Source organism: Triticum dicoccoides, chromosome 2B (genome assembly GCF_002162155.2).
Source record: "Triticum dicoccoides isolate Atlit2015 ecotype Zavitan chromosome 2B, WEW_v2.0, whole genome shotgun sequence".
Taxonomy (NCBI): domain Eukaryota; kingdom Viridiplantae; phylum Streptophyta; class Magnoliopsida; order Poales; family Poaceae; genus Triticum; species Triticum dicoccoides.
Genome location: NC_041383.1, coordinates 795,789,498 through 795,801,149, shown reverse-complemented (window position 1 = coordinate 795,801,149; position 11,652 = coordinate 795,789,498). Strand labels below are relative to the sequence as shown.

The 11,652-nt window shown below is 48.9% G+C and overlaps 1 protein-coding gene across 1 annotated transcript; it reads left to right on the top strand.

Moving 5' to 3' along the window:
* Nucleotides 1-6,123: 6,123 nt before the first annotated feature.
* LOC119368838 lies at nucleotides 6,124-8,232 on the top strand. The gene is made up of 3 exons (XM_037633977.1): nucleotides 6,124-6,486; nucleotides 6,912-7,129; nucleotides 7,357-8,232. The coding sequence occupies exons 1-3, from the start codon at nucleotides 6,189-6,191 to the stop codon at nucleotides 7,969-7,971; spliced, it is 1,131 nt and encodes a 376-aa protein (XP_037489874.1). The 5' UTR covers nucleotides 6,124-6,188; the 3' UTR covers nucleotides 7,972-8,232.
* Nucleotides 8,233-11,652: the final 3,420 nt, after the last annotated feature.

Sequence of the window (11,652 nt, the reverse complement as noted above, 5' to 3'; positions counted from 1 at the left end):
GCACATATCTGAGCTTATCTCCTCGGGGGGAAACCAATACTACCCCAGCACCGGAACCATTCAACATCTTAGAACCGTCAAAGAACATGGTCTAGTGCTCCGAGTGAACTTGAGTCGGCAGTTGTTGTTCAATCCACTCGGCGATGAAATCTGCTACTACTTGGGACTTAATGGCTTTCTTTGCCTCAAACTTCATATCAAGGGGAAGGAGTTCAATCGCCCACTTTGCCACTCGACCAGTTGCATCTCTGTTGCGCAAAATCTTTGACAATGGGGCGTCGCTGACGACTGTAATGGAATGATCAGAGAAATAGTGAGCAACCTTCTTCGTGGTCATGTAAATCCCATATACAAGCTTCTGATAATGAGGGTATCTTTGCTTCGATGGGGTCAATACTTCGGAAAGATAATATACTGGGCGCTGAACTTTAAAGGCTTTCCCTTCTTCTTCCCGCTCGACCGTAAGTACTATACTGACGACTTGTCCTGTGGTTGCAATGTAAAGCAACAGAGGCTCTTTGCTGATTGGAGCAGCAAGCACCGGCTGGGTGGAGAGCAGAGCTTTAGTTCTGCAAACGCTGCATCAGCTTCTGGAGTCCACTCGAACTTGTCTGACTTCTTCATCAGTCGGTAAAGAGGCAATGCCTTTTCACCGAGGCGAGAGATGAATCGACTTAACGCGGCCAAGCATCCAGTAAGTTTCTGGACATCGTGCACACGCACGGGGCGTTTCATTCGGAGTATAGTGCCAACTTTTTCTGGGTTGGCGTCGATTCCTCGTTCGGAAACAAGAAAACCGAGTAACTTTCCGCCAGGAACTCCGAATGTGCACTTTGATGGATTAAGCTTGATATCATACCTCCTGAGATTGGCAAATGTTTCAGCAAGGTCAGTCAACAGGTCGGAACCCTTCCGTAATTTGACCACAATATCATCCATGTATGCTTCCATGTTCCGACTGATTTGAGTGAGTAAATACTTCTGAATCATCCTCATGAATGTGGCTCCGGCATTCTTGAGGCCGAATGGCATGGTGACATAGCAGAAGCATCCGAATGGGGTGATAAAAGTTGTTTTGATCTCGTCGGGTCCATACAGACGGATCTGATGATAACCGGAATAGGCGTCTAAAAAAGACAGGCGCTCACATCCCGCAGTTGAGTCGACTATTTGGTCGATGCGGGGAGAGGAAAATGATCTTTCGGACAGGCCCGATTGATATGTTTGAAATCAATGCACATGCAAAGTGACTTGTCCTTCTTGGGGACCATGACAACATTGGCGAGCCACTCGGAGTGGTAAATCTCTCAGATAAACTCTGCTGCTAAGAGCCGAGCCACCTCCTCACCAATGATTTTTCTCTTCTGGACGGCGGACCGTCGAAGATGTTCCTTGACAGGTTTCACCTTTGAGTCGACTCGTAGACGATGCTCAGCCAGCCCCCTGGGAACACGCGGCATGTTAGCAGGCTTCCATGCGAAGATGTCCCAGTTCTCACGGAGGAACTGGATGAGCGCTTCTTCCTATTTGGAGTCGAGTGTTGTTGAGATATGAGTCGGAGCAGCATTGGGGTCGGTCGGGTGGATGTGAATCGGCTTCGTCTCACCAGATGACTGAAATGCTGATTCTGTAGCAGGCTTCTTGGGTCGCAACAAATCACTCGGATCTACAGTTTTCTGGTATTCCTGCAGCTCCACCACTGCCATCTGAGCATCGGCGATCTTTGAGCCCTTCTGAAAGCACTCTTCTGCCTTTTTCCGATTGCCAGTGATGGTGATCACACCTTTGGGACCAGGCATCTTCAATTTGAGGTACACGTAACATGGTCGAGCCATGAATCGTGCATAAGCTGGCCTGCCTAAAATGGCATGATAAGCACTCTAGAAATCCACAACTTCAAATGTTAACTTTTCTTTGCGGAAATGCTTTGAATCGCCGAAAACCACATCAAGAGCAATTTGGCCGAGTGACTCAGCCTTCTTCCCAGGAATGACTCCATGGAAACTCATGTTGCTGGAACTGAGTTTGGACGTCGGAATGCCCATTCCGTTCAGCGTCTCCGCATACAATATATTCAGTCCGCTACCACCGTCCATCAGAACCTTAGTCGGTCGAGTGCCTTCGACGACTGGGTCGACCACCAAAGCTTGCCTCCCAGGGGTGGCTATGTGTGTCGGATGATCAGACTGGTCGAATGTGATGGCGGTCTGAGACCATTTCAGATAACTGGGTGTTGCCGGAGCAACCATATTCACTTCCCGATTGATAACTTTCAATCGATTTTTGCTCTCAACATCAGCAAAAATCATTAGGGTGGAATTGACATGGGGGTATCCTCCATCACTGTCCTCTTTGTCCTCAATCTTGTCCGACTCCTTTTCTTTATCCTTGGGTTGTTTCCCTTGAAATTGCTGGATTAAGAGCTGGCACTGGCGAGTGGTATGTTTCGGGTAAATGAAGTTACCCTCTTCATCTTTCTTCGTGTGGATGTGGCATGGCAAATCCATCACGTCGTTTCCTTCCTTGTCCTTCACCTTCTTAGGGTTCCAAGATCCTTTGGGCTTCCCTTTAAACTTGCCCTGAGTCACGGCCAAGGCTTCTCCAGGAGCAGCTGGCTCGGCTTTTCGCTTCTGCTTCCGACTGGAGTTCCCTTTTTCCGACTGGCTCGGCTTGAGTCGATCCTCCTCTTCACCATTGGCATATTTGGTGGCAATCTCCATCATTCAACTCAGGGTCATGTCTCCGGTCCGACCAAACTTCAAACTTAACTCTCTGTTCTTAACACCTTCCTTGAAGGCACAGACTGCTTGGTGATTAGATACGTTCTCCATCGTATGATGCAATGTGATCCACCTCTGGATGTAATCCCTCAGGGTTTCATTCGACTTTTGTACGCAAACCTGCAGCTCTGTCAAACCTGCAGGTCGTTTGCACGTCCCTTCAAATGTCTTGACAAACACTCGGGTAAGATCTTCCCAAGTGTAAATGCTGCTAGGTGCCAACTGATTCAGCCAGGCTCTGGCCGAGCCCTCCAACATAAGCGGTAAGTGTTTCATGGCCACCTCATCATTACCACCGCCAATCTGAATAGCCACTCGGTAGTCCTCAAGCCAAGTATCGAGTTTGGACTCACCAGTGAACTTACTCACCACAGTCGCTAACCTGAACTTGGGAGGGATCACCGCGGCTCTGATGGCTCTGCTAAAACACTCCGGACCTGAGACATGAACTCGGCTGCTGATGGGCACATCTCTATCATGGCCTTCTCGGTGAGCTCTGTTCCGGTCGACCAGACCTTGCATGATAATGGATCTCGCGTCAAAGCCTGGTTCGCTGGGGTCGACTGGAACCCTTCGCCCAACACTGTGCTGGCATCTGTCATCTTGCTGCCGAGGGGCGTAAGACCCACCCCTTGGGGGAGGAGTGGGCACTCGACGCCGGTCATCGCGATCGAATCGGTCATCATACTGATCACGTCGACCTCCACGTCCCTCACGCCACAGAGGCGATCTTGGGCTATGGGCCGATTGGACTGTATTCGTAGCGACGGATTGACTGTGAATCCTATTACGCGACTGCGATACAGCTGAATTTTGATCTCCTGTTGCCCAGAGCAAATCTCTGATCTGCATCAAGCCTCTGCCAGCCTCTGACTGAGAGGGCTGAATCGACTCCGCTATACGGGCTGCACCTGCCAGATTCTGAATTGGGGTTCGATATACCTGAGTCGGTGGCGGAAAGAGTTGAAGTCGACTAGAGTCTAGAACTCGTTGCCGCGCGCGCTCATCGAGTGCTCGCTGGAGGTTCTTCAGTCGAGTGCGCTCAGCCAAGTTGGCCAAACGCGCGCCCTCCAAGGCGCGAGCCTCAGGGGTTTCTCCTACGATAGGAGTATGCAAAGCATCCGTGTTCCGGCGGCGAAGATCTTCTCTTTGCAGCGAAGTGAGTGGCTCGGGTTGATACTCCTCATGGACCTGAGCTGGGTCGCCTCCGCCGTCCCCTCCGTCGGTGCGGGGGAAGCCAGGAGGACTACGAGGCCCATTGACCATCAGGACCTCCGCCGCTGGATCACTGTTGTCGCACTCGGATGCAGTCTCTACGGAGCCAGTCGACAGATCGAACAGGCCGTAGAGAGATTCGTCGGGCTCAATCGCCGCGACTTGGGTGGTGGCCGATTGACGAGCCACTGCGTGTCTCAGCCACCGCTGAAGCCTCGACCGACCAGAGCGCTTGCGCTGGCGGGAGACAGGGAGGGAGGACGACGCAGGAGTCGACTGATACGGGGCCGATGATTGCCGCAGCAGGACGCCGCGGACACATGCGCGAAAGTGTGTCGCCCTGCGGACTGGGAGCGCGTCGATGTCGAGTGGAGCCTCCTGGAGCCAAGCGGAGTCGTCGGCGATGAACGTGAGCGCGCCGAGACGGATCTCGCGGCCCTCCACTAAACCTCCGCCAGAAACCATGATGAAGGCGATCGGAACAATTGCAACTTCTCCAATAAGTCGCTAAGACACCTGCCCCACGGTGGGCGCCAACTATCGTGGTTCTAAGCCTGACAGTAGAATAGGGGGTAGGTATGGAGAGGCAAGATCCTAGCTATGGAGTAGTTGTATACGCAAGGATGTTACGAGTTCAGGCCCTTCTTGGAGGAAGTAACAGCCCTACGTCTTGGAGCCCGGAGGCGGTCGATTGGATTATATGCGTATGAGTTACAAGGGTGCGAACCCTTCTGCCTGTGGAGGGGGGTGGCTTATATAGAGTGCGCCAGGAACCCAGCCAGCCCACGTAGCGGAGGGTTCAATGTACGTAAAGGCCTGACGTTACTGGTAACGCTCTACATAAAGTGCTATCATGGCCATAAAGACTACTTAATAACAGACCGTTTGGGTGCAGAATGACCCTAGATCTCCTGGTGGTCGAGTGAGTCTTCATGGTCGAGTGTCTTCGAGTCCGTCGAGTGGAATCCTTCCAGGTCGACTGAAAGGCAGTTTCTTCTAGAGATGTCCTTGAGGAGGGTATCTTGGACAGGTCCATGACCCTACCCTAGGTACATGGCTTCATCATCGTCCACTTCTCCCATCTACATCTAGTCAGCCTCACTCACTCACCGGTGACAGAAAAACTTAGCTACTCACGCGCCCGCCATGGGTTTCTTCAATAGCAAAGGCAACGGTAAGGGCAAGCTCGACGCCGGCGCAGGCTCATCGCACGCGTCGCCGCCTTCGCGATGGTGCCGTCTGCGGGGAGGGTTCGCCGGTGACAGAAAACCCTAGCTACCCACGCATCCGACATGGGTTTCTTCAACAGCAAAGGCAAGGGCAAGCTTGACGTCGGTGCCAGCTCATCCCGCGCGCCACCGCCTTCGCGATGTTGCCGTCTGCGGGGAGGGTTCGCCGGCCATTGGAACGGCTCTACATCCCGGTGCACCGCACGCCATACCACTGGTATTACCGTGTGTCGCTGTCACGGCCCACTGGTATTTCCAACACTCCTTTTTTTAAGTACACCTTTTATTCCTCAGTAGGAAGGGACAATGTTTGAATTCTCGTCCGGCCGTCTTTTTATCATTGGTTGGCAGATTGGATTGGATTCTCAGGACAAGTTATTGGAATGTGTGACATTTTCCACAAACATTTGTTTGAATTGTACGAAACACTTGTTTAAACTATGAAAACATTGTGTTACATTGTATAAACTTTTTTCTAAAATGTGATGAACATATTTTTAAAACACATGAACACTGTTTTTTGAATGGTATGAAACATTTTTTAAATTGCACAAAAACTTTTTGAAAATTTCACGAATACTTTTTTTCGAACGCGTCAGCATTTTTTAAATGTCACAATTTTTTTCCTTTGAATGCTATCATTTTTTCTAAAATTTGTGTGAATAAATTTTTATACTGCATGATCTAAAGAAAACTATCTAATGTAATGAAGGAAATATATATATTTAAAATATATAGAAATAAAAATAAAAAAAGAAACCAACTGACGAACCAACAAATGAAGGAGCGCATTACTGAGCCGACCCAGTAGCTCCTTCGCCTATCACCCACGGCCCACCGGCCACGTCAAAAAAAAGAGAGAAGGAAAGATTCGGAAAGAGAAGCTACAGCGAGGGGAAAGCCGCACCGAGGAAACCCTAACCACCGTCGACTGATTGAGCGGCGGCGGCGGCGAGCGGCGGAGATGGAGTTCGAGACGATGAGCAGCGCATTCGCGGGGCTCAAGACCCACACTAGCGACGACGACGGCGCAGCAAGGCCGGCCGGCGGAACTCGCGGGGCCGCGACCGGGAAGGAGCCCATCTGCAGCAAGGCCGGGGCAAACGCACGGCGGCGGGAGCGCCAACTTTTTCGCGATTCGATCAAGGCAGGGCGCCGCCCCCCACGTCGAGGCGACGAGGAAGAGGAGGGCGCGATCCCCGTCTACCGCCGTGCCTGGGAGACCTCCTTCGGCGGCGTCTTCGGCTCCTTCGACGACGAAAGTAAGAACAAAACTGTTGTGCCTATACTCATCTCAGCTCACTTTATCTTTCCATCAAGCTAGTGTCAAATCAAGTTTCAGCACAATCCGATATGCGATTTCGTAGCGTGCGCGATGCGGTTTTCGGTTAATTTGTAGTGTAACAACAATTAATTGCAAGGATGAGCAATGGGCGCATGAAACTAGATCGATTTTCTTTGCCATCCCCCTTCTTCAACCAGAAGAGGGGTCTCTCTGAAAACTGTTACTCCAGCTTTGGTAACCAAGGAGTACATCTATTTTACCAGGAAACAACCACATATTCAACCCATTAGATCATATAAGATGAATATAAACAAACCATCTTCCTGATAGTAAGCTGCTGCCATTGCTATCCAAAGTACTGTATCTCTGATCCATCTAATAACTTAATCTGGCTTCTTGCAGCTGCCCTTGGTCCCATGCGCTACACATCTGGACCTATCCCGGAAAATGCTGTTCCAGCTAGCACCTTGCAGATCTTCTCTGTCAGAGTTACTGACCTGAAAGGTCTCTGGTGGCCACTTCATGTCTATGGCTTGGTTGCCACCAGAGATGAGGCAGATCATAATCGCAACTTTCTTTTCAGGCGCACGAGGGATAACTGCCAAATCCTTACCAAAGAGGTGCTTGCTTGTTTACCTTTTTTCGTCATCTATCCTTTTGCCGCTAGTAATATTCAGCATCATAATTTACTGAAATCGTGTTGCCCCTCCCAGTGGACTTGTGTATGTTTCTCCATGTCCATGGCGTAGTGGGCAATGCCATTTTCTATGCTTTGTTATTTGGAAGGAACAAAGGTATCTCGAACAGTCTGTCAGCTAACTAATTAGTGGTTATGCTGGCATTGCAGGATCCAGTTTTGCTGTTAACAGGCCCGTCTCGCGCAGTCCTGTTGGCTGGTCTGGTCACCTTCGAAGTACAGCTGATGGTAAAGAGCAAAACTGAACTTGCAGATAAAGTGCTGGCTTCCAAAGTCTTCTATTTCCACCAGGGATCTCGCCGAGAAGACAGTATCTGTACACGCATCCCCTACAAGCATTGTGCGCTCGAGTTTGCGCTCGCGCCTCTGCGGCATTCGGTCGAGGCCACCGTCAGCGTCCAGCTCGTCGACGGGTCGTGGCCGGACGGTCACCAGGGACTGGTCTTCTCCTGCACCGACAGCATAAAAGATACCAAGATGGTGCTGCTTGACTGTCGAGATGGGAACATGCCCATCGGTTCGGACGGCATGTTTGAGCTCTCCAGGTGCGTTGTTTGCGCAGAGCTGGGCGGGAGGGATAAGCTCATGGTGTCCGTGCAGGCGCGGCGCGTCGGTTTCCTTACGAGAAATGCGGCCGTCTTCGAGCCCAAGATGTCCGGGACAAGCGTTGGCATGTGTGATCTTCGTTTCTGCAAGATGCAGGTGACCGTTGCCTGGTCCCTGCTCTCCACCTCTGGCACACATGCAGATGCAGGTGGTAAGTAGCAGGGGCTGTCTGGGTAATGTGTGCTAAGCCATGTATGGGAGAGTAGTATGTCGTTTATTTGGTCCTGTGTTTTCCTAGCTCCGTTGTAAGCTTGTGATGGGCATGGGCCTTTGTTGTGAGACGGTTCGTTGTAAATATACCGGTGTCAAGGTTTTGGGCATGACAAATCTTGCACGTTGTACCTTGGGGTTTGGATTTGGGCATGGTAGCCTTGCACTTTGTACCTTGGGATTTGGGCATGACGATCTTGCACATTTAGTCTGACCTGAAAGTGTTGTGAGACATTATCTTGCACTTAGTCTCATTTACAAAGTTTCACTTATGCCAATTTGAAAGGTAGGGAGCAAAGGCCATTGCTAGTTGGTTCTAAATGAAAAGGTGCACTCTGTGCACAATCGAAGCCTTTCGGTCCACTAGTAAACGTGCACGTGCAATGCACGTCTCTACCAAACTTGCACGTGCAATAATGCACGATCTTTATTCTAATAACCTCCGCCCTTTCACTAAAGCGATCTACAAGGGCCAATGGTAGAAACATACCAGCACTCGGCAATGTCACAAACCCTCCTTCGCAAAAAAAAAATGTCACAAACCCTGGCGTGGCCTTATAGCACTACCAGCATGCATTGCCATCTCTCTACTCCCGTCGCTACATATGTCCATGGCAGAGTTGCGACTTTCTCCTTGCCATGCAGCCGCTTTTGCCATGTAATAGTAATGGGATGTGCTTCTTCTCAACTCGAGGGGCATAGACAGTTAAATCGCCACATACAACAATTATAGCTAAGTGTAGGACGCAAATGAAGTAAATTCAGAAGGCTTGAACAACTTATTAAAATGTTGAAGCGCAAAAAAATTCTACCATCAAAAGATGAAATGCATAGTACCAGTGACGGAGCTACGTTGGGGCAAAACCCGGCCATGGCCCGCCTAGTGTAGCACCAAATAGTGAAGATTGAGAGACTCTTAATAGGAAAATTAGTAAGGTTAGCTTTAATCTGGCATGTTTGGCCCACCCAAGGATTTTACCCTAGCTCCGCCACTGCATAATACTAAAGCATTAAAATCAAAATGAAATAGGATGAATTCAACTACCTTCGGGATTCCATATAAAGGTTGTGGAGTGGACATGACGCAACAGAAAAACGGCAAGCAAACAATAGCAGTTCGTATGGAAATGGTTACCATAAGGAAATAACAATTTTCACGAAAAAGGAGCTTATATTTTCAGTCTGGTGGAAATAAACATAAAAACATAGAAAAATAAATCTATGCATTGCACGTCTATGGCACTATTAATGCGAAAAGTTTTAAATAAATATGACAAAATACTTATTTCAGTTCTCAAGATAATATTAAATTATTAATGCGTACAAAGAAAATACCCAAAGCTATTTGTGGTTCCTAAAGCATGCAGTTGAATTATTGGCCAATGGAGAAATCCCAGATCTATCTGTGGTTCTTTCATCAGCAATCATTCCTTGTGTTTCTATAAATCTCTGTAGTAATGAGTTCAGCTGCATAGAATATTCAGACTAATAACACTGAGAGGCAAGAGCAACTTAGCAAAACTATTGTTGGCAAAGAATAATTCTCTACAACACAGAGTCTGGAACTCTGGATCCTCTTTTATTTGACCACTATTAGCAAAAGTAGATCCTCTGTTAGCTTGCAAATGTTAACAAAAGTACTTTTAAGACACAAATGAAAAAGGCTTAATTGGTTACCAAGTGTGGGCGCATGCCACAAGCTGAATTAACTACTCTTTCTCCTCAAACTGAATCAAGATGCACTCGTAATGGGCATATCTTTCCCCGTCTGACAGGTTCAAATTATCATCAGTGCTAGTACCAAGTGCACAGGTCAATTCATGCCAACAGATGTGAACCGAAAAGCAGAAAAAACAAACTAACCTGATTGAGCAACAACTTGAAATACAGCTGCAAACAAGGGTGCAAGCATGGTATCATACATGATTTATCTAGTAAGGATTGTTGTAAGAACTTATTCTGAATTCTCTGAGATCCAAAGAGGTATATTGGACAAACTATTCTGATCTAGAAACCCCGAACAGTCTGGAAGGGGATAATCAAAAAGAAAATAGCACATGTATGTTGTCCAATCCATGAATGGCATACAAGCTTCCTACCACAAATTTTAAAAAATTCATGCTAAAATATGAAAGATTGTAGAAGATATAGTACAACAGATGATTGGAGATAAATTCGACGTCTATAACCAAATTTTCAAAACAAGCATAAATTGCACAGAACACCACTCAAATGGTCAGGAGGAAAAACGCGCATCTTCTGTTCCTTTGAATGGGCTCCAGCGTCACTGGGGCAACAACCTCTACATCTTCGGCATCCTTCCCCAGTCTGCAACAATAAATAAAAATATTAGGCAAGAAATATGCAACTGGCCTGATATCCGTATAGTGACTGCCGCCGTCGTGGTGCAGGTGCTCGACCTGAATTAGTGAGAGCTAACCGCTGAATCTTCACGGCGATTAAGCGCTCCCATGAATTAGAGAGAATCACTCTCTGCGCGGATTACAACCATTTTCTTTTATCTATGTGAGAATGCTTGCACTTCCAATACTAATCACAAACAGCTACATGCCTTGGCGATCGGCCGATCTAGATAAACTGAAGAAAAAGGAAAAAGGTATCTCATTCTCATCCATCTACCTACCTACATGTAGTTCTGAACTTAGCCTCCGCGGTGAGCTTCTCCTGCTCGCTGGCCAGAGGCTGCCCGTGCTCGGTCACCTAGCTGGGGGTCGCCGAGTTTGTGCTTGAAGGCATCTCTAACTCCGATAGTTAGTGTATGGAAACTACTCAGAAATTGCAGCTCGGTGAGGTCCGCAGGACTGTGAAGGAAGCTGCTAGCTGAGATGTAATTTCAGATGTAGTAACACACTAACAGTACCACCGGGGCAGCTAACAATTGATCCGGTGTCTGAACCACACAAATTTATCTTCTTACTCATCGCATGAATACACTCCCCCGCTTCTCTTCTGAAATCGTGAGCAGGCAATGGTTTGTTTGGGGATTACCTTGATCATCGTAGAGCTTCCAGTGAAGATGGCGGCGACAGTCGGGGGCGCATCGAAGGGGCTCGAAGGGAGAGATGGACGCGTGCGGACGCTTCATTCTCGGCTCCGGCCCTGGCCTGCTACGGAAGGCGCCGAGGCGGACGGGAGACGCCAGTTCGGGAGAAGCGCGAGGATGATGAGGGCTGGAGGGGCGGCAGAGCAGGGCGAGGGAAGTCCACCCGCGTCCTACGCTCGTCGTTGGCACGGCTGCCTCCGCGGCATCCTCCACCTAGCGACGGGATGGGGGGTCTGTGCCAATGGCGTGGGGGCGGTGACGGGATCTGAGGGCCTCATTCTCGCCCGCATAACCGGAGGAGTTAGCGAGGAAGATGCCGCGTGCGTGGGGCGTGGACGAAGGATTGTCGGGCGGGATTAGCGGTTTGTTGATGTGCTCCATCCGGGTCGATCTGACCGGGCAGAACATCGAATCTGAACCATTCGATTAGCTGGCAGACCACGAAATTACTATGGACTCTTAGATTTGAGTAATTGGATTAGATCTAACGGCTCTAATTATCCTGTGTACATTTGCTTGGGTGGTTTTAGGGGAATTCATGTTTGCTCTTTTAATAGTAGTATAGA